At 43.0% G+C, this 23,706-nt stretch overlaps 1 protein-coding gene across 5 annotated transcripts in view; it reads right to left on the reverse strand.

Moving 5' to 3' along the window:
- The window catches only part of LOC144116031 (uncharacterized), a 73,831-nt gene that overhangs the window by 39,761 nt on the left and 10,364 nt on the right, over nt 1–23,706 (reverse strand). For 4 of the 5 annotated variants that reach the window (XM_077650691.1, XM_077650690.1, XM_077650689.1 and 1 more), the window contains exon 4: nt 23,528–23,653. In XM_077650691.1, coding sequence (XP_077506817.1) covers nt 23,528–23,653 — 126 coding nt within the window. Of the gene's footprint in view, nt 1–4,474; nt 4,603–6,964; nt 7,092–11,504; nt 11,573–23,527; nt 23,654–23,706 lie in introns of those variants that run through there. The other variant, XM_077650693.1, reaches the window with a different exon arrangement.

The following is a 23,706-nucleotide window of genomic DNA, read 5'->3' on the forward strand; positions in this document are numbered from 1 at the left end:
AGATGGGCGTTTCACACTGGGTTTCCTTCAATAGCTACCGCTGTTCTCCCGAGCTGCGAAACCAAAGTAAGCCACCTTGAGCTGCAAGTCTTCATTCAGCAGCAAATCACTCAAATTGAGATCACAATTAATTAGCTGCTGCTGCACACGGTACTTCTGGTTTTTAAAAGTTGTTTGTGATAAAAGCTGAATTATGCCGCAAGGCTATTTTTAAACATCACATGCTGGATTGTTCCGTCACTTATGGCTAACGGAGCAGTCTCCAACAAAAAAATGACATTTTTTTCAGTTTTGTAAGCCTCGAACTGATTCACGCCGTCATTATTTTCGCTTACGCGCTATGGCATATAACAGCTCCAAGCATAGAGTATATACATTTCGGACCCAAATCGGACATATTTTTCAAACGGTTATCTGGCTATCATGTTTACATTATACATCCAAAACCCTTAAAATCAGCAAAAGCTTACCGCAATGCAGTGCTAGTTATGCTTCCACGTCTGGGAAATGTGTTGCATTTATACAACCACATCACATGCAGCTTTCGCCGGGTTGAACAATTTACACAGCATAGCGTAAACATTGCACAATTCTTCCATGAATGTACAAAGTGAATCATTTTATTACTGCGCAAACGTGAAAGTTTACTGCATATCTCCAAACCAATTCACTGCATAGCGAGTGTGGACAGTACATCACAATCAAACATCAAAGAAACTCTTCCATCGCATCGCCTTCGGTCCTCACACTTTTGCGTATGCTGCACTGGTACGGTAGTAGTGTTTAGGTTACAATTTTATTCGTGCATATCCCTGGACACAGGCATGATACTAAAACTGTGCTTAATGAAATAGTCTGAATCGCACTGCTTCCAACTTTGTAGTTAAATATGCACACAAAGTACAGTAAATAAAAGTTCACGAATATTTGTCGATTACACAGTTAATGTTGTCATTTTCCTGTGTGTCCACCTGGCCGCATAACCCATTTACAGTTATGACTTGTTCACTGCTCTTGATATTCTTTTTAAATATGTAAAGCCCACTTTTGAACACCCAGTATATTCCTGTGTGTGTTTGCTTTTTGCAACTGTGGGTCACAGGAACATCCCATACAGAAAGGAAGGTGTTCCAGGTGCCAGTGGGTTAGGTCACTGGGCAATGTGAGACATGTGCTGAGGGTACCAAATTTTTGACATTCTTCTCCAAAGAGGTCGAGGCGTGTATCAGAGGCATAGCCAGGGGGTTGGCTTATGGGGCTTCAGCACCCCTTCCACAGAATTTTTTTCGTACTGTCATGCACTCCTGAAGAAAAGGATCGGGGGTGCCGGAATCATGTTGCATTTCGTCTACAATATGTGTTTAACGTACGAAAGGACATTTTGGAGCAGACATTGTGAACGTGGGCTGGATCTCATGGCAACACCCGTGCATCAGGAGTAATGAAACACAAATAGCCCCATCCCAGCTCCAAGCTTAAAGGCCATCTCGATGATGAGCAGGCCCTTCGCGGCATCTCGGGGCGGCCGTGGAGTCTACAGAGCATCTGAATTTCAATTCTGAAACTTTATGGATATATATTTTTTACAAACATTGTCCTTAAGATAGTAAAGCAGCAAAAAACTAATGCAAGGAAAAAGCTCTGTTTCTTCAGGTCCATAAATGCTAATTAGGAAAACATATATCTGTTCATTACATCTAAAAACACAGAACTTTTTGCTCTTTATTGTAACAGTTAGCATCATGATCAAAGTTATGCGAATACAAAAATTACGAGGACATCAATAGCCCATTTTGACCTACGTTGCTCATTGAAATTCTAGCCAATGCAACGTTCCCAACACACACGGATATTGGGTACTTCGACTTGCCAAATCATCTGTGGCTTTCATTTGTCTTTTTCTTTTTATTATCTCCATTTAATTTATTTTTGAATCAAAGCAATACCATTCTTAAATTTTGAGTGCTGAATAATTGTTGCTACTGTGCAGGCAGCTAAAATATACATTTTAGTATCGATTACTGCATTCTGTATCTATTCTACGCATATACTGCTGTCGCGACCGCAGCATGGCCCAAATATATCATAATTTTGTTCTTACCGGGATCGTCTATTTTTCTATACATAGTAAAGTTTACTATCTCTCATTGCGAGATATGTAGATTTATTGGAGGCTTATAGATATATTTAAATATATTTTTGCGAGGTTTCATATATACCAGCAGTGAACTTTGTTTCCAGTGGCTTTTTTTGGCCTTTATAAAGCTGTATCTTCGCAATTGTGATATTGCACCGTATGTTCACATTGCTAATATATACTTTGCAGAAATCCTACTTTTAATGTGGGCTCTCTGTGGCGACTATAAATTCGGTGCAATTACTCACAATATTGAACCGCTGGCAGCTGCGCCTGCACAACACATTGGAACGAAGCAAAACATCACAGAACATAATTGAGAATTTTTCCCTGGCCGTTGCTATGTCCAAATTATAAACAAGGTTCTTGAAGGACAATTATTCGCTGAAATATTTGCTAAAATATATTTCCTGAACTTGTTCATTTCATGGTCTTCATTTTTCAAATCAGCGGCATACACTGCCTTGCTGGTTTCGAACTGATATATTTCTGAACTTACTGTTTTCTTTACTTGCTGAATAGACAGTAAACTTAGAAGCTTCGATATCAGTTACTTCTGCCACAATTTTAGAATATAAGAATATATTTTTTTATGAAAAAATACATATTTTTACTTGTCTTGACAGTGCATTGTCTAATACACAACAGCATTGGCAATGCCAGTGCAGATAATATCAATGTATTTGATCCCTCGACTAATTCTATAAGGAGGAGACAACGCTAAAAAGCGCATTTCCTTCGCTAATAACGGTAACGAAGCCCTGCTTGCGAAACAGACTCCACGTGCAATCCGGGAGGCTTCTAAATTTAAGTTACCTTTTTAGCTGTTCGGGATGTGTTTCCAGGCTCATCAAGCAGCAGTTAGTATCTCGCAGCGCAGTGTACTACAGTGTAATGACATGACACCCGACTTTTCTCTAGAACATATTACCTTCAAAATAGTAACCCTCAGCTTTACACGTGCAGTTGTTCACCCTTTTCCAATTTTAACTGCGTGGAAAATTATAAGCAGTGCCGCTCAGAGCATTTTTAAGTGAAATTTGGTGAAAGATGAGTGCCTTGCTCCCAGAATGCTGCTTTCTTTCTGTTTATCATCACCCTTTAGATATCAGCTTCCCTCATTCAAAGCAGGATATCCGACATAATGGGAGAGCGCTTCGTTCACATACTGCTTGCTGACAAATATGTCATATTCTATTTTGTTGTCTTTTCAATGTTGTTGGCGATGCTTATATAGCCATGTGCTGCCAGATGTTTGTGTCTGTTAGTCAGCTTCCTACTGACGTCTACCCTATAGTGAATACATAAAAATCATGAACATTCCACGAGTGTTTTTGCGTGTGTAAAGAAAATAATACTTTCTGTTCCACCATCTTCAGATATATATCCGCTAACAAATTGTGCTCATTCCCCTCTAATAGCATGAACAGCACTGCTAACGGCAGTAGGTTTTTATACCTCCTTTAGATCTCCATTCAGGCTATCCAGGCACATAAGGCTCAAGTCACGCAATGCTGCAGTGTCGCCATAACTTTCAAGGACCACGTTTTAATCACGCATTCTAATCACGTGCTTTAATCACGCAGTGCAAAACTTTGGAGAATGATTTGCTGTGCAGCATGGCTGACTGCTACCTCCGACATTTATTTTGTTGCTGCTAGGATCTCATACGCTTCGGCTTATTTTTTCAGACTGTGAAAGAAATAAGCCATGCACTACACAGGGATTACAAAGTCCTGCTCTTGAGAAGGAGGTGAGAGGGGGAGAGAAGCTTTTTTTTTAATCCTGTGTGTCTTCTTTTGTTGTAGTTGCAAATCTAGTGGTGTTGGATTTTCTAGCTCGGAGTTTTAGCAAAGCTCAGGTAGTAGCCCTTGCCTCATTTAGTGAGATGTTTCGTGTTTTATTTCCATTCATTTGCAAACTGAACTGCACTGTGGATGATTGAAACTAGTAAGCGAGTGCTTAATGAAACCGGCAGTTAGGCTCTATACGGATGCATAATGGAACAAACGAGGAGCATGTCGAAAGCTTCAAAAAAAGCACCAGGGCCCCGCATATCCATTCAGTGCATAGAATCTGAACGTTCATTTTGGGCAATCATTCTGGTATTTATTTCTTGGGGCATAACGTGTTAGTATATGCCTATTTTTGGAGTAATACTGGTTTTTTTACGCCAGCAGGAGGCATAGAGCCACTGCTGCAACGCTGGCAATGTCCTACCTAAGGGGCATCTATTGTCCGATTCAAGCAAGCGAGTCACACATACCAGAGCTCGAACATGAAGTCACAATTTAAGTGAATCACAGAATGGATGACAAAAGGCTCACGAGAGCATACTCCAGCAAAGAGCTCCACCGCAGCACACCAGTGACATCATCGCTAGACTCGTCGTTTCTGCCATTTTCGGCGTCGTGTTGCTCCAGGACCAGCGCATATCCCTGTCCTGGCCGCTATTTCAAAAGGCCCTGGAATGCACAGAATGTGTAGGGGAGCAGATGATGCAGCAGCGTTTTTGTCACACTATTTCTGGAGCCCACGTGACCAGGTTTGCTGCTCCTCCTTGGGAGTTGCACCATAACGCACCCCAGCACTCAGATTCCAAAACCGGTACTGCTCAGTTAAAATAATTTGATTATAAATTATCACTCATATATATGAATGGTGGTGCTCATATCATTTTTTGGGGCAATATGCAATGTTTGAAACCAAGAACATGCCAACGAAAAAAGTTTCGTCTCCACCACTTTGTGCACCGAAGTTGCATGCTCATTGAGTGCTATTTGCAGATTTTGCAGAGAAGCCTCGTTCAAGGGCAGTTGGAACATTTTTTTTCTTTTGAGAAAGAGGCGAAATTCAAAGGTGCAAATGCATGAAGCTTGAAAGTAAAGCATCCATTGTGAAGGACAGACTCTCAAACCACATCATGTTTTGCTGCTAACATAATCTACAACCACACAGAATCCAGTTACGCTCAGCACTTCAGAAATTTACTTCTACGCAAGTTTGACAGAGATACTAAGGTATGGTCAAGAATAATTTCAATATGCAATGGCAAAAGAAAAGCCCCAAAAACCTTATCGGACAATATGAAGCCAACTAGTAAGAAGAAAAATGTCATCAATGTGTACAGTGGAATGATCACATGATATTAAAAGTCATTGCCTGTTTGCACAAAGTGGAACAATTAAACACCACCAGGTGCCACTTTCTCCCCACTGGCGATAAATATAAAGATCTAGCGGTTGATAAAGAGTGTTCATCCAGCCCACTAATGGCATTCATGATGATATGCAACAATATGCCGCCTACATATGCGGTACAGGGTGGGGGAGAGAGTACACTGTGAGAGATGTGTTGGGCACTTACATGAGCCCGAAAAAATCGGGTCGAGCAGACATGTCAGCTTGAAAACCGCCTGTCGGGCTCATGTTACATTAGGCTGTCTGGCTAAGCGACCGTCGGTTCGGGCTGAGCCAGCCCGGCTGCAAGGGCTACAGGTTGACTCAGCCGGATCTGCCTGGCACGGTGCATGTGAACACTGACAAGGTCAAAGGAAATTTTAGAGTATGGGGCCTCATGAATTGGGGCCCCCTATTCTAAGCTGCTCTAAGCTGCCCTGCAAGGTATGAAAAGCTCTTTTGTGGAGGCTAAATTATGCCAAATGAGGTTCTGCTTCGAACACCAGTGTTTGAGTGTGCTAGCACTTATAGTGGCCATTCACTGCATTTAGTCAGTGTGCGTGTGTCTGAAGCCGGTTTCATGGCAGGCTGCTCACCTGCCCGCTTATTGGTGGGCAGGCAAAGAGCGTGCCCACAATGCCAGGCAGCAGATTGATTAATCGTGAGGGGCTGATCGGAAAGAGCAAAATGGATTGCAGCCCAACCGTAGGAACCCAAGTCCCACCGATGGCAGCCGCTGCCATAGAAGGGCAGTGGTGCATCACTTGAGTGCTCCACTACTGCACCAGGAGTGATGGAAAGAGCCCCAGGGATCTATGAATGCAGATAATGACCAATTACGCATATGTTGACATTAATGCATTACCACTATCTGAACAACTGCTCTTCATGAACTCTGGATCTGAACACCAGAACCAAAGGAAAAAGTGACCTGCTAGTGCAACTAATTCACACTGGTGCAACTACGCAAATCGGCCATCATTTTTTTAAGCGAAAAGCTTCACTACGTTAGAGCAGTCATCGCGTGGGCTGGAGAATGACCTTGAACGACCTTGAGCCCAACCTCATTAGCTGTGTATGATCATATGTGTTATTGATGGTATCGAACCCTCGACCCCTGACCTTGACCAACGACCATTAGTTGACTTTTGACCACTGACCTTAAGAACATCCGATGGGGTCATGTGAAGCCAAGTGATGACATCTGATGGGGGTGTCCTAAGACCATGTGATACCACATCATGGCCAAGTGGTTGTGTGGTTGTGTATAGAACGGCTGTCGCGTCAGTGCAGCACACCTGCCTGGGACGAGCCACAGTCACTTAGCAAGCATGCTTGCTTTTCACTGAATTCCAGGGTTAGCCAAGCTAAGCCACGGCCAATTTTTTTACCAATGTGCATTCCTTGAAATGTGTGCTCCACGGCCCTATGCACACATAACTAGAGAGGAACTGAAACGTGACAGCCTAGGGGTGACTGCGATGGGCCTTCAACACTGCCGCTATACTAAGACACTGATACTAATGCTTCAGTCATGTTGCTTTCTGCTAGTGTTACCGGCAAGTGGCCGCATGAAATGTCCCCACTCCCGAGTAAACTTCCTTAAGAACCAAATGTTTGCGGACATCTGATGGCCTGTAACACTCACAGAATACAGCCGATAGACCACACGTCGACCTCGAAGCTGTGCCTCTTTTTGGCCAACACATCGGGGGCGATGTAGTTGGGCGTTTCACACAGGGTCTTTCTTCGATCGCCACCGCTGTTCACCCGAGCTGCGAAACCAAAGTAAGCCACCTTGAGCTGCAAGTCTTCATTCAGCAGCAAATCACTCAAATTGAGATCACAATTAATTAGCTGCTGCTGCACACGGTACTTCTGGTTCTTAAAAGTTGTTTGTGATAAAAGCTGAATTATGCCGCAAGGCTATTTTTAAACCTCACATGGTGGATTCTTCCAACGTCACTTAGAGCAAACGGAGCAGTCCTCAACAAAAAAAATTGACATTTTTTTCAGTTTTGTGAGCCTCAAACTTATTCATGATGCCATCATTATTTTCGCTTACTCGCTATGGCAATAAACAGCTCCAAGCATAGAGTATATACATTTCGGACCCAAATCGAACATATTTTTTAAACGGTTAACTGGCTGTCATGTTTACATTATACATCCAAAACCCTTAAAATCAGCAAAAGCTTACCGCAATGCAGTGCTAGTTATGCTTCCACGTCTGGGAAAGGTGTTGCATTTATACAACCACATCACATGCAGCTTTCGCCGGGTTGAACAATTTACACAGCATAGCGTAAACATTGCACAATTCTTCCACGAATGTACAAAGTGAATCATTTTATTACTGCTCAAACGTGAAAGTTTACTGCATATCTCCAAACCAATTCACTGCATAGCGAGTGTGGACAGTACATCACAATGAAACATCAAAGAAACTCTTCCATCGCATCGCCTTCGGTCCTCACACTTTTGCTTATGCTGCACTGATACGGTAGCAGTGTTTAGGTTACAATTTTATTCGTGCATATCCCTCGACTCAGGCATGTTACTAAAACTGTACCTAATGGAATAGTCTGAATCCCACTGCTTCTAATTTTTTAGTTAAATATGCACACAAACTGCAGTAAATAAAAGTTCACGAATATTTGTCGATTACACAGCTAATGGTGTCATTTTTCTGAGTGTCCACCTGGCCGCATAACCCATTTACACTTATGACTTGTTCACTGCTCTTGATATTCTTTCTAAATATGTAAAGCCCACTTTTGAACCCCCAGTATATTCCTGTGTGTGTTTGCTTTTTAACTGTGGGTCACAGGAACATCCCATACAGAAAGGAAGGTGTACCAGGTGCCAGTGGGTTGGGTCTCTGGGCAATGTGAGACATGTGCTGACGGTACCAAATTTTTGACATTCTTCTCTAAAGAGGTCGAGGCGTGTATCAGAGGCATAGCCAGGGGGTCGGCTTATGGGGCTTCAGCACCCCCTCCACAGAATTTTTTTCGTACTGTCATGCACTCCCGAAGAAAAGGATTGGTGGGTGCTTGAATCATGCTGCATTTCGTCTACAATATGTGTTTAACGCTCTAAAGGACATTTTGGAGCAGATATTGTGAACTTGGGCTGGATCTCATGGCAACACCCGTGCATCTGGAGTAATGTAACACAAAGAGCCCCACCCGAGCACCAAGCTTAAAGGCCATCTCGATGATGATCAGGCTCTTTGCGGCATCTCGTGGCGGCCGTGGAGTCTATAGAGCATCTGAATTTCAATTCTGAAACTTTATGGATATATATTTTTTACAAACTTTGTCCTTAAGATAGTAAAGCAGCAAAAAACTAATGCAAGGAAAAAGCTCTGTTTCTTCAGGTCCATAAATGCTAATTAGGAAAACATATATCAGTTCATAACTTTTAAAACCACAGAATTTTTTGCTCTTTATTGTAACAGTTAGCATCATGATCAAAGTTCTGCGAATGCGAAAATTACAAGGACATCAATAGCCCATTTCGACCTACGTTGCTCATTGAAATTCTAGCCAACGCAACGCCCCCAACACACGCGGATATTGGGTACTTCGACTTGCCAAATCATCTGTGGCTTTCATTTGTCTTTTTCTTTTTATTATCTCCTTTTACTTCTTTTTGAACCAAAGCAATACCATTCTTAAATTTTGAGCGCTGAATAATTGTTGCTACTGTGCAGGCAGCTAAAATATACGTTTTAGTATCGATTACTGCATTCTGCATCTATTCTACGCATATGCTGCTGTCGCGACCACAGCATGGCCCAAATACATCATAATTTTGTTCTTACCGGGATCGTCTTTTTTTCTATGCATAGTAAAGTTTACTATCTCTCATTGCGAGATATGTATATTTATTGGAGGCTTATAGATATATTTAAATATACTTTTGCGAGGTTTCATATATACCAGGAGTCAACTTTGTTTCCAGTGACTTTTGTTGCCCTTTATAAAGCTGTATCTTCGCAAATGTGATATTTCACCGTATGGTCACATTGCTAATATATACTTTGCAGAAATCCTACTTTTAATGTGGGCTCTCTGTGGCGACTATAAATTCGGTGCAATTACTCACAATACTGAACCGCTGGCAGCTGCGCCTGCACAACACATTGGAACGAAGCAAAACGTCAGTGAACGTCATTGAGAATTTTTCCCTGGCCGTTGCATATGTCCAAATTGTAAACAACGATCTTCAAGGACAATTATTCGCTGAAATATTTGTTAAAATATATTTCCTGAACTTGTTCATTTCATGGTCTTCATTTTTCAAATCAGCGGCATACACTGCCTTGTTGGTTTGGAACTGATATATTTCTGAACTTACTGTTTTCTTTACTTGCTGAATAGACAGTAAACTTAGAAGCTTCGACATCAGTTACTTCTGCCACAATTTTAGAATATGAGAATATATTCTTTTATGAAAAAATACATATTTTTACTTGTCTTGACAGTGCATCGTCTAATACACAACAGCATTGGCAATGCCAGTGCAGTTAATAATAATGTATTTGATCCCTCGACTAATTCTATAAGGAGGAGACCACGCTAAAAAGCGCATTTCCTTCGCTAATACGGTAACGAAGCCCTGCTTGCGAAACAGCCTCCACGTGCAATCCGGGAGGCTTCTAAATTTAAGTTACCTTTTTAGCTGTTCGGGATGTGTTTCGGCTCATCAAGCAGCAGTTAGTATCTCGCAGCGCACTGTACTACAGTGTAATGACATGACACCCGACATTTCTCTCGAACATGTTACCTTCAAAATAGTGCCCCTCAGCTTTACACATGCAGTTGTTCACCCTTTTTCAATTTTAACTGCGTGGAAAATTATAAGCAGTACCGCTCAGAGCATTTTTAAGTGAAATTTGGTGAACGATGAGTGCCTTGCTCCCAGAATGCTGCTTTCTTTGTGTTTATCATCACACATTAGATATCTGCTTCTCTCAATCAAAGCAGGATATCCGACATAATGGGAGAGAGCTTCGTTCACATACTGCTTGCTGACAAATATGTCATGTTCTATTTTGTTGTCTTTTCAATGTGGTTGGCGATGCTTATATAGCCATGTGCTACCATATGTTTGTGTCTGTTAGTCAGCTTCCTTCTGACGTCTACACTATAGTGAATACATAAAAATCATGAACATTCCACGAGTGTTTTTGCGTGTGTAAAAAGAATACTTTCTGTTCCACCATCTTCAGATATATCTCCGCTAACAAATTGTGCTCATTCCCCTCTAATAGCATGAACAGCACTGCTAACGGCAGTAGGTTTTTTATACCTCCTTTAAATCTCCATTCAGGCTATCCAGGCACATAAGGCTCAAGTCACGCAATGCTGCAGTGCCGCCATAACTTTCAAGGACCACGTTTTAATCACGCATTGTAATCACGTGCTTTAATTACGCAGTGCAAAACTTTGGAGAATGATTTGCAGTGCAGTATGGTTGACTGCTACCTCCGACATTTATTTTGTTGCTGCTAGGATCTCATACGCTTCGGCTTATTTTTTCAGACTGTGAAAGAAATAAGCCATGCACTACACAGGGATTACAAAGTCCTGCTCTTGAGAAGGAGGTGAGAGGGGGAGAGAAGCTTTTTTTTTAATCCTGTGTGTCTTCTTTTGTTGTAGTTGCAAATCTAGTGGTGTTTGATTTTCTTGCTCGGAGTTTTAACAAAGCTCAGGTAGTAGCCCTTGCCTCATTTAGTGAGATGTTTCGAGTTTTATTTCCATTCATTTGCAAACTGAACTGCACTGTGGATGATTGAAACTAGTAAGCGAGTGCTTAATGAAACCGGCAGTTAGGCTCTATACGGATGCATGATGGAACAGACGAGGAGCATATCGAAAGCTTCTAAAAAAACACCACGGCCCCGCATATCCATTCAGTGCATAGAGTCTGAACGTTCATTTTGGGCAATCATTCTGGTATTTTATTCTTGGGGCATAACTTGTTAATACAAGCCTATTTTTAGAGTAATACTGGTATTTTTACGCCAGCAGGAGGCATAGAGCCACTGCTACAACGCTGGCATTGTCCTACCTAAGGGGCATCTATTGTCCGATTCAAGCAAGCGAGTCACACATACCAGAGCTCCAACATGAAGTCACAATTTAAGTGAATCACAGAATGGATGACAAAAGGCTCACGGGAGCATACTCCAGCAAAGAGCTCCACCGCAGCACACCAGTGACATCATCGCTAGACTCGTCGTTTCTGCCATTTTCGGCGTCGTGTTGCTCCAGGACTAGCGCATATCCCTGTCCTGGCCGCTATTTCAAAAGACCCTGGAATGCACAGAATGTGTAGGGGAGCAGATGATGCAGCAGTCCTTTTGTCACACTATTTCTGGAGCCCACGTGACCAGGTTTGCTGCTCCTCCTTGGGAGTTGCGCTATAACGCACGCCAGCACTCAGCAACCAAAACCGATACTGCTCAGTTAAAATAAATTGATTATAAATTATCACTCATATATATGAATCGTGGTGCACATATTTATTGGGGCATTATGCAATGTTTGACACTAAGAACATGCCAACGAAAAATGTTTCGTCTCCACCACTTTGTGCACTGAAGTTGCATGCTCATTGAGTGTATTTGCAGATTTTGCAGAGAAGCCTTGTTCAAGGGCAGTTGGAGTATTTTTTTTCTTGTTGTGAGAAATTGACGAAATTCAAAGGTGCAAATGCACGAAGCTTGTAAGTAAAGCATCCAGCTGTGAAGGACAGACTCTCAAACCAGAGCAAATTTTGCTGCTAACATAATCTACAACCACACAGAATCCAGTTATGCTCAGCACTTCAGAAATTCACTTCTACGCAATATTGACTGAGATACTAAGGTATGGTCAAGAATAATTTCAATATGCAATGGCAAAAGAAAAGTCCCAAAAACCTTATCGGACAATATGCAGCCAACTAGTAAGAAGAAAAGTGTCATCAATGTGTACAGTGGAATGATCACATGATATAAAAGTCATTGCATGTTTGCACAAAGTGGAACAATTAAACACCACCAGGTGCCACTTTCTCCAAACTGGCGATAAATATAAAGACGTAGCGGTTGATAAAGAGTGTTCATCAAGCTCACTAATGCCATTCATGATGAAATGCAACAATATGCCGCCTAGATATGCAGTACAGGGTGGGGAGAGAGTACACTGTGAGACGTATTGGGCATTTACATGAGCCCGAAAAAATAGGGTCGAGTAGACATGTCAGCTTGAAAACCGCCTGTCGGGCTCATGTTACATTAGGTTGTCTGGATAAGCAACCATCGGGTTGGGATGAGCCAGCCCGGCTGCAAGGGTTAGAGGTTGACTCAGACGGATCTGCCTGGCACGGTGCATGTGAACGCTGACAAGGTAAAAGGAAATATTAGAGTATGGGCCCTCATGACTTGGGGCCCCTTATTCCAAGCTGCTCTAAGCTGCCCTGCAAGTAATGAAAAGCTCTTTTGTGGAGGCTAAATTATGCCAAATGAGGTTCTGCTTCGAACGTGTGTGTTTTAGTGCGCTAGCACTTATAGCCATTCACCACATTTAGTGGCACGCACTCGCGTGTGTGTGTGTGCGCGTGTGCGTGCGTACGTGCGCGTGCGTGTGTGCATGTGAAGCCGGTTTCGTGGCAGGCTGCTCACTTGCCCACTTAGTGGTGGGCAGGCAAGCAGCGTGCCCATATTGCCAGACAGCAAATTGATTAATCGTGAGGGGCTGATCGGAAAGAGCAAACTGAATTGCAACCCTACCGTAGGAATCAAAGTCCCACTGATGGCAGCCCCTGCCATCGAAGGGCAGTGGTGCATCGCTTGAGTGCTCCACTACTGCACCAGGTGTGATAGAGTCCCAGAAATCTATGAATGTAGATAATGACCAATTCCGCATATATGGACATTAACGCATTACCACTATCTGAACAACTGCTATTCACGAACTCTGGATCTGAACACCGGAACCAAAAGAAAGAGTGACCTGCTAGTGCAACTAAGTCACATTGGCCCAACTACGCAAATCGGCCATCATTTTTTTAAGCGAAAAGCTTCCCTACGTTAGATAAAGCAGTCATCGCGTAGGTTGGAGAATCACCTCGAACGACCTTGAGCCCAACCACATTAGCAGTGTATGATCATATGTGTTATTGATGGTGTCGAACCCTCGTACCCTGACCTTGACCCACGACCATTAGTTCACTTTTGACTACTGACCTTGTGGGGACCTGCCCTGCAGCCCCTTGTGTTTGCTTTCTTGGGAGGCACCGTGCAGCAGCAGTCTCATCCCGAGGATGAGCGCATTCCCTTGTCAGGTACATAAACTGGCAAGAGAGGGCGCCAGCGTCCTGCGCGGGAAACTGCTGAAGCCCATGCGCGGGAGATTGTTCTTCGGCTGGGATCGTCGGCGCGAGCGGACGTGTCGCTCGCGTCTCCGCTCTTCGTCGGAGGGGCGAGGAAGCGACGGGGAGACAGGCTCCCGTACTCGTCCCGTCCGGCCTTCGGAGTATATGTCCCTTGCCCAAGCACGGGCGAACATTCGCTCGGAAACCTCGCTGGTGAGTCGGACACACCTTGATTCATTAGCGTAGCTTGTTGCTAGCTGGCGTTATTGTTGCTGTAGCAATAAATGCCTGTTTATGTCAGCCAGTGTGTCGTTCCTTTGTTCCCTCAGAGCAAGGCCCGCAGTGGTCGGCGAGCGCTCGGAAGCGTACACGATCACGGGGTGGGGTCTGGGCGGCTTTGAACTGTGTCAGCCGCGATTGAGTGGGGAGAACGTTTTTATCTCCCCAAATCAATCCCTACAACCTTAAACATCCGATGGGGTCATGTGAAGCCACTTGATGACATCTGATGGGGTGTCCTAAGACCATGTGGTAACATGTCATGGCCAAGTGGTCGTGTGGGTATCTAAAGAACGGCTGTAGCATCAGTGCAGCAGACCTGCCTGGGACGATCAACAGTCACTTAGCAAGCATGCTTGCTTTTCACTGAATTCATGGGTTAGCCAAGTTAAACCACGGCCAATTTTTTACCACTGTGGATCCCTTGAAATGTGTGTTCAACGGCCCAATATGGATATAACTAGAGAGGAACTGAAACGTGACAGCCATGGAGTGATTGCGGTGGGTCTAGAACACTACCGCTATACTAAGACACTGATACCAATGCTTCTGTCATGCTGCTTAGTGCTAGTGTTACCGGCAAGCGGCCGCATGAATTGTCTCCACTCCCGAGTCAGCTTCCATAAGACCCAAATGTTTGCGGGCCTCTGATGTCCTGTAACACTCACAGAACACAGCCGTTAGACCACACGTCGACCTCGAAGCTGTGCCTCTTTTTTGCCAATACCTAGGGGGCAATGTAGATGGGCGTTTCACACAGGGTCTTCCTTCGATAGCCACCGCTGTTCACCCGAGCTGCGAAGCCAAAGTAAGCCACCTTGAGCTGCAAGTGTTCATTCAGCAGCAAATCACTCAAATTGAGATCACAATTAATTAGCTGCTGCTGCACACGGTACTTCTGGTTCTTAAAAGTTGCTTGTGATAAAAGCTGAATTATGCCGCAAGGCTATTTTTAAACCTCGCATGGTGGATTGTTCCGTCACTTAGGGCAAACGAAGCAGTCTCCAACAAGAAAATCGACATTTTTTTCCGTTTTGTAAGCCTCGAACTTATTCATGCCATCATTATTTTCGCTTACTCGCTATGGCATTGAACCGCTCCAAGCATAGAGTATATACATTTCGGACCCAAATCGAACATATTTTTCAAACGGTTATCTGGCTATCATGTTTACATTATGCAACCAAAACCCTTAAAATCAGCAAAAGCTTACCGGAATGCAGTGCTAGTTATGCTTCCACGTCTGGGAAAGGTGTTGCATTTCTACAACCACATCACATGCAGCTTTCGCCGGATTGAACAATTTACACCGCATAGCGTAAACATTGCACAATTCTTCCACGAATGTACAAAGTGAATCATTTTATTACTGCGCAAACGTGAAAGTTTACTGCATATCTCCAAACCAATTCACTGCATAGCGAGTGTGACAGTACATCACGATCAAACACCACACACTCTTCCATCGCATCGCCTTCGGTCCTCACACTTTTGCTTATGCTGCACTGGTACGGTAGCAGTGTTTAGGTTACAATTTTATTCGTGCATATCCCTCGACAAAGGCATGTTACTAAAACTGTACTTAATGGAATAGTCTGAATCGCACTGCTTCCAACGTTTTAGTTATATATGCACACAAACTGCAGTAAATAAAAGTTCACGAATATTTGTCGATTACACAGCTATTGGTGTCATTTTCCTGTGTGTCCACCTGGCCGCATAACCCATTTACAGTTATGACTTGTCCACTGCTCTTGATATTCTTTTTAAATATGTAAAGCCCACTTTTGAACACCCAGAATATTCCTGTGTGTGTTTGCTTTTGACAACTGTGGGTCACAGGAACATCCCATACAGAAAGGAAGGTGTACCAGGGGCCAGTGGGTTAGGTCTCTGTGCAATGTGAGACATGTGGTGAGGGTACCAAATTTTTGACATTCTTCTCCAAAGAGGTCGAGGCGTGTATCAGAGGCATAGCCAGGGGGTTGGCTTATGGGGCTTCAGCACCCCTTCCACAGAATTTTTTTCGTACTGTCGTGCACTCCTGAAGAAAATGATGGGGGGTGCCGGAATCATGCTGCATTTCGTCTACAATATGTGTTTAACGCTCGAAAGGACATTTTGGAGCAGACATTGTGAACTTGGGCTGGATCTCATGGCAACACCCGTGCATCAGGAGTAATGTAACCCAAAGAGCCCCATCTGAGCACCAAGTTTAAAGGCCATCTCGATGATGAGCAGACTCTTTGCGGCATCTCGTGGCGGCCGTGGAGTCTACAGAGCATCTGAATTTCAATTCTGAAACTTTATGGATATATATTTTTTACAAACTTTGTCCTTAAGATAGTAAAGCAGCAAAAAACAAATGCAAGTGAAAGAAGCTCTGTTTCTTCAGGTCCATAAACGCTAATTAGGAAAACACATACCAGTTCATTACTTTTAAAACCACAGAACTTTTTGCTCTTTATTGTAACAGATAGCATCATGATCAAAGTTATGCGAATACGAAAATTACAAGGACATCAATAGCCCATTTCGACCTACGTTGCTCATTGAAATTCTAGCCAACGCAACGTTCCCAACACACACGGATATTGGGTACTTCGACTTGCTAAATCATCTGTGGCTTTCATTGGTCTTTTTCTTTTTATTATCTCCTTTTACTTCTTTTTGAACCAAAGCAATACCATTCTTAAATTTTGAGTGCTGAATAATTGTTGCTACTGTGCAGGCAGCCAAAATATACATTTTAGTATCGATTACTGCACTCTGCGTCTATTCTACACATATGCTGCTGTCGCGACCACAGCATGGCCCAAATACATCATAATTGTGTTCTTACCGGGATCGTCTTTTTTTCTATGCATAGTAAAGTTTACTATCTCTCATTGCGAGATATGTAGATTTATTGGAGGGTTATAGATATATTTAAATATACTTTTGCGAGGTTTCATATATACCAGCAGTCAACTTTTTTTCCAGTGACTTTTGTTGCCCTTTATAAAGCTGTATCTTCGCAAATGTGATATTCCACCGTATGTTCACATTGCTAATATATACTTTGCAGAAATCATACTTTTAGTATGGGCTCTCTGTGGCGACTATAAATTCGGTGCAATTACTCACAATACTGAACCGCTGGCAGCTGCGCCTGCACAACACATTGGAACGAAGCAAAACGTCAGTGAACGTCATTGAGAATTTTTCCCTGGCCGTTGCATATGTAGAAATTGTAAACAAGGTTCTTGAAGGACAATTATTCGCTGAAATATTTGCTAAAATATATTTCCTGAACTTGTTCATTTCTTGGTCTTCATTTTTCAAATCAGCGGCATACACTGCCTTGCTGGTTTCGAACTGATATAATTCTGAACTTACTGTTTTCTTTACTTGCTGAATAGACAGTAAACTTAGAAGCTTCGATATGAGTTACTTCTGCCACAATTTTAGAATATAAGAATATATTCTGTTATGAAAAAATACATATTTTTACTTGTCTTTACAGTGCATCGTCTAATACACAACATCATTGGCAATGCCAGTGCAGTTATTAATAATGTATTTGATCCCTCGACTATTTCTTTAAGAAGGAGACCACGTTAAAATGCGCATTTCCTTCGCTAATAACGAAAACGAAGCCCTGCTTGCGAAACAGCCTCCTCGTGCAATCCGGGAGGCTTCTAAATTTAAGGTACCTTTTAAGCTGTTCGGGATGTGTTTCCAGGCTCATCAAGCACCAGTTAGTATCTCGCAGCGAAGTGTACTACAGTGTAATGACATGACACCAGAATTTTCTCTCGAACATGTTACCTTCAAAATAGTGCCCCTCAGATTTACACGTGCAGTTGTTCGCCCTTTTTCAATTTTAACTGCGTGGAAACTTATAAGCAGTGCCGCTCAGAGCTCTTTAAGTGAAATTTGGTGAAAGATGAGTGCCTTGCTCCCAGAATGCTGCTTTCATTCTGTTTATCATCACACTTTAGATATCTGCTTTTCTCATTCAAAGCAGGATATCCGACATAATGGGAGAGAGCTTCGTTCACATACTGCTTGCTGACAAATGTGTCATGTTCTTTTTTGTTGTCTTTTAAATGTGGTTGGTGATGCTTAAATAGCCATGTGCTACCTGATGTTTGTGTCTGTTAGTTAGCTTCCTTCTGACATCTACCCTATAGTGAATACATAAAAATCATGAACATTCCACGAGTGTTTTTGCGTGTGTAAAAAGAATACTTTCTGTTCCACCATCTTCAGATATATCTCCGCTAACAAATTGTGCTCATTCCCCTCTAGTAGCATAAACAGCACTGCTAACGGCAGTAGGTTTTTTATACCTCCTTTAGATCTCCATTCAGGCTATCAAGGCACATAAGGCTCAAGTCACGCAATGCTGCAGTGCCGCCATAACTTTCAAGGACCACGTTTTAATCACGCATTGTAATCACGTGCTTTAATCACGCAGTGCAAAACTCTGGAGAATGATTTGCTGTGCAGCATGGCTGACTGCTACCTCCGACATTTATTTTGTTGCTGCTTGGATCTCATACGCTTCGGATTATTTTTCAGACTGTGAAAGAAATAAGCCATGCACTACACAGGGATTACGAAGTCCTGCTCTTGAGAAGGGGGTGAGAGGGGGAGAGAAGCTTTTTTTTTAATCCTGTGTGTTTTCTTTTGTTGTAGTTGCAAATCTAGTGGTGTTGGATTTTCTTGCTCGGAGTTTTAACAAAGCTCAGGTAGTAGCCCTTGCCTCATTTAGTGAGATGTTTCGAGTTTTATTTCGATTCATTTGCAAACTGAACTGCACTGTGGATGATTGAAACTAGTAAGCGAGTGCTTAATGAAACCGGCAGTTAGGCTCTATACGGATGCATGATGGAACAAACGAGGAGCATATCGAAAGCTTCAAAAAAAGCACCAGGGCCACGCATATCTATTCAGTGCATAGAATCTGAACGTTCATTTTTGGCAATCATTCTGGTATTTTAATCTTGTGGCATAACGTGTTAATATATGCCTATTTGTGGAGTAATACTGGTATTTTTACGCCAGCAGGAGGCATAGAGTCACTGCTGCAACACTGGCCATCTCCTACCTAAGGGGCACCTATTGTGCGATTCAAGCTAGCAGGTCACACATACCAGAGCTCCAACATGAAATCACAATTTAAGTGAATCACAAAATGGATGACAAAAGGCTCACGGGAGCATACTCCAGCAAAGAGCTCCACCGCAGCACACGAGTGACATCATCGCTAGACTCGTCGTTTCTGCCATTTTCGGCGTGGTGTTGCTCCAGGACCAGCGCATATCCCTGTCCTGGCCGGTATTTCAAAAGGCCCTGGAATGCACAGAATGTGTAGGGGAGCAGATGATGCAGCGGTCCTTTTGTCACACTTTTTCTGGAGCCCACGTGACCAGGTTTGCTGCTCCTCCTTGGGAGTGGCACCATAACGCACCCCAGCACTCAGAAACCAAAACCGATACTGCTCAGTTAAAATAATTTGATTATAAATTATCACTCATATATATGAATCGTGGTGCACATATCATTTATTGGGGCAATATGCAATGTTTGAAACTAAGAACATGCCAACGAAAAAAGTTTCGTCTCCACCACTTTGTGCACTGAAGTTGCATGCTCATTGAGTGCTATTTGCAGATTTTGCAGAGAAGCCTCGTTCAAGGGCAGTCGGAGCATTTTTTTTTCTTTTGAGAAATAGACGAAATTCAAAGGTGCAAATGCATGAAGCTTGTAAGTAAAGTATCCGGTTGTGAAGGACAGACTCTCAAACCACATCAAATTTTGCTGCTAACATAATCTACAACCACACAGAATCCAGTTACGCTCAGCACTTCAAAAATTCACTTCTACGCAAGTTTGACAGAGATACTAAGGTATGGTCAAGAATAATTTCAATATGCAATGGCAAAAGAAAAGCCCCAAAAACCTTATCGGACAATATGACGCCAACTAGTAAGAAGAAAATGTCATCGATGTGTACAGTGGAATGATCACATGATATTAAAAGTCATTGCCTGTTTGCACAAAGTGGAACAAATAAACACCACCAGGTGCCCCTTTCTCCCCACTGGCGATAAATATAAAGACCTAGCGGTTGATAAAGAGTGTTCATCCAGCTCACTAATGGCATTCATGATGATATGCAACAATATGCCGCCTAGATATGCGGTACAGGGTGGGAGAGAGAGTACACTGTGAGAGAAGTGTTGGGCATTTACATGAGCCCGAAAAAATCGGGTCGAGCAGACATGTCAGCTTGAAAACCACCTGTCGGGCTCATGTTGCATTAGGCTGTCTGGCTAAGCGACCGTCGGCTCGGGCTGAGCCAGCCCGGCTGCAATGGCTACAGGTTGACTCAGCCGGATCTGCCTGGCACAGTGCATGTGAACACTGACAAGGTCAAAGGAAATTTTAGAGTATGGGGCCTCATGACTTGGGGCCCCCTATACTAAGCTGCTATAAGCTGCCCTTCAAGGTATGAAAAGCTCTTTTGTGGAGGCTAAATTATGCCAAATGAGGTTCTGCTTCGAACACGAGTGTTTGAGTGTGCTAGCACTTATAGTGGCCATTCACTGCATTTAGTCATTGTGTGTGTGTCTGAAGCCGGTTTCATGGCAGGCTGCTCACCTGCCCACTTATTGGTGGGCAGGCAAACAGCGTGCCCACAATGCCAGGCAGCAGATTGATTAATCGTGAGTGGCAGATCAGAAAGAGTAAACTGGATTGCAACCCAACCGTAGGAACCCAAGACCCACCGATGGCTGCCCCTGCCATAGAAGGGCAGTGGTGCATCACATGAGTGCTCCACTACTGCACCAGGAGTGATAGAAAGAGCCCCAGGGATCTATGAATGCAGATAATGACAAATTACGCATATGTGAACATTAATGCATTACCACTATCTGAACAACTGCTCTTCATGAACTCTGGATCTGAACACCAGAACCAAAGAAAAAGTGACCTGCTAGTGCAACTAATTCACACTGGTGCAACTACGCAAATCGGCCATCATTTTTTTAAGCGGAAAGCTTCACTACGTTAGAGCAGTCTTCGCGTAGGCTGGAGAATGACGAACGACCTTGAGCCCAACCACATTAGCTGTGTATGATCAATGTGTTATTGATGGTGTCGAACCCTCGACCCCTGACCTTGACCAACGACCATTAGTTGACTTTTGACCACTGACCTTAAGAACATCCGATGGGGTCATGTGAAGCCAAGTGATGACATCTGATGGGGGTGTCCTAAGACCATGTGATACCACATCATGGCCAAGTGGTTGTGCGGGTGTGTATAGAACGGCTGTCGCGTCAGTGCAGCGCACCTGCCTGGGACGAGCCACAGTCACTTAGCAAGCATGCTTGCTTTTCATTGAATTCCAGGGTTAGCCAAGCTAAGCCACGGCCAATTATTTTACCAATGTGCATCCCTTGAAATGTGTGCTCCACGGCCCTATACACACATAACTAGAGAGGAACTGAAACGTGACAGCCTAGGGGTGACTGCGGTGAGCCTACAATACTACCTCTATACTAAGACACTGATACCAATACTTCAGCCATGTTGCTTTGTGCTAGTGTTACCGGCAAGTGGCCGCATGAAATGTCCCCACTCCCGAGTCAACTTATTTATTTATTTATTTATTTATTTATTGATACTCTCAGCCGTAGGCCGTTACAGGGTGAAAACAGATACATATGTAAGTTATGTCACACAGCCACAAGTATGAACAGTGCACAATTCAAAATAGTCAAATTGAAAACGACAGTCATCGCAACACAGCTGTCCTGCACTGCAGATACAGACCTAAAGCACAAACGCTAGCGGGTAAATATTTTAGCTTACAACCATAAAATAGCAGTAGGGAAACAAAACGTATGAAAAGAAAAACAAAATTACAAGGATGTCTATTCAGGTAAGTGACGGTACAAGCAATTTTCAAATTGGGAGAGATTGTCTATTTGCAGAAAGGTCTGAGGCAGGGAATTCCACTCTGTTATTGTTCTGGGGAAAAAGGAGTATTTAAAACAGTTAATACGGGCCATCATGGGTGTAATCTGGTAACTGGGAGCTTCTTACAGGGCGACACGAACGCTGTTGCAAATAGCAGCTTGTGTTTAAGTTGAAGTGATTATTGCGCAAAAGATAAAGAAATTTTAGCCTGGCGATCTTCCTTCGTTTCGACAGTGAAGGAAGTTGTAATTCTTGCAGCATGTCAGTCACGGAATCAGTATATCTATATTTTGACAGAATGAACCTGGCGGCCCTTCTTTGAACTTTTTCAATCTTATACGTTTGATTTGACTGATACGGATCCCATATGACGCTTGCATATTCCAGTGTCGGACGTACCAGCGCGAGATAGGCAGTTAGTTTTGCTTTTGTGGATGCAAGTTTCAGTTTTCTTCTAAGGTACCACAACTTAGTTTCAGCTTTTGAACATATGTTGTCAATATGTAAATTCCAACTTAGATTAGATGATATAGTGACACCTAAATACTTAAAGGAGTTGACACATGTTATATTCCGCCCATCTATTTCATAACCAAATGAAAAAATATTTTTGGTTTTGTTTGTCAGTGTAATATATGATGTTTTCGTATAATTAATTTTCATTCTAGAAGCTGCGCACCATTGATTAATGGAGTTCAACGCCAAATTTAATGTCAGCTGGTCTTCTGGCTTTGATATGATTGAGTATATTAAACAGTCATCCGCAAATAGCCGGACTGTTATTTGAGGAGGAAGTGATACTGCGATGTTGTTAACATAGCATAAAAATAATATGGGCCCCAGCACAGACCCCTGAGGGACACCTGAGGGTACACCCAGGACGTCAGATTTCGCACCGTCTACCTCCACATACTGGGTTCTATTAGTAAGGTAAGCTTTAATCCAGTACACAATATCTGTGTTTATGCCTAAGTCAATGAGCCTGTTAAGAAGTTCATCATGGGGTACACGGTCGAATGCTTTAGACATGTCTAGGCAAACTGCATCCACTTGGTCTCTGTTGTTTAAGGCTTTTGAAAAATCATGCAGTGTTTCAACAAGTTGGGTAACAGTAGAGAGCTTCCGCCTGAAACCATGTTGATTGGGATTTAGTTTGTTCGTGTCTTCAAGATATTTGAATAAGCAGTTTGCCACGACGTGCTCAAGCATCTTGCAACAGGAGCAGGTGATAGAAATAGGTCTGTAATTGTCGGGAACGTGCTTGCTTCCAGATTTGTGTACTGGAACTATCCTAGCCTGCAGCCAGTCATTTGGCAAGGAATGTTGCTTCAGTGATGCATTGAATATGATAATTAAATATTTTGCGATCCATTCCGCGTATCTTCTTAGGAACTCATTAGGAATAGAATCAGGACCGGAAGACTTTTTTGTATCTAAATTAAGGAGGAGGGAAAATATTCCTTCATGGGACAATGTAATAGCGGGTGTGTCAGACGGTTTGGAGCATAATCCGCTTATTGAATTCTGGGGCATAGAGTTAGAAGAACCAAATGTTTGTGGACATCTGGTGGACTGTAACACTCACAGAATACAGCCGATAGACCACAGGTCGACCTCGAAGCTGTGCCTCTTTTTGGCCAACACCTCGGGGGCGTGTAGTTGGGCGTTTCACACAGGGTCTTCCTTCGATCGCCACCGCTGTTCACCCGAGCTGTGAAACCAAAGTAAGCCACCTTGAGCTGCAAGTCTTTATTCAGCAGAAAA

The sequence above is a fragment of the Amblyomma americanum genome, chromosome 1, assembly GCF_052857255.1.
Source record: "Amblyomma americanum isolate KBUSLIRL-KWMA chromosome 1, ASM5285725v1, whole genome shotgun sequence".
In the NCBI taxonomy this organism is placed as follows: Eukaryota; Metazoa; Arthropoda; class Arachnida; order Ixodida; family Ixodidae; genus Amblyomma; species Amblyomma americanum.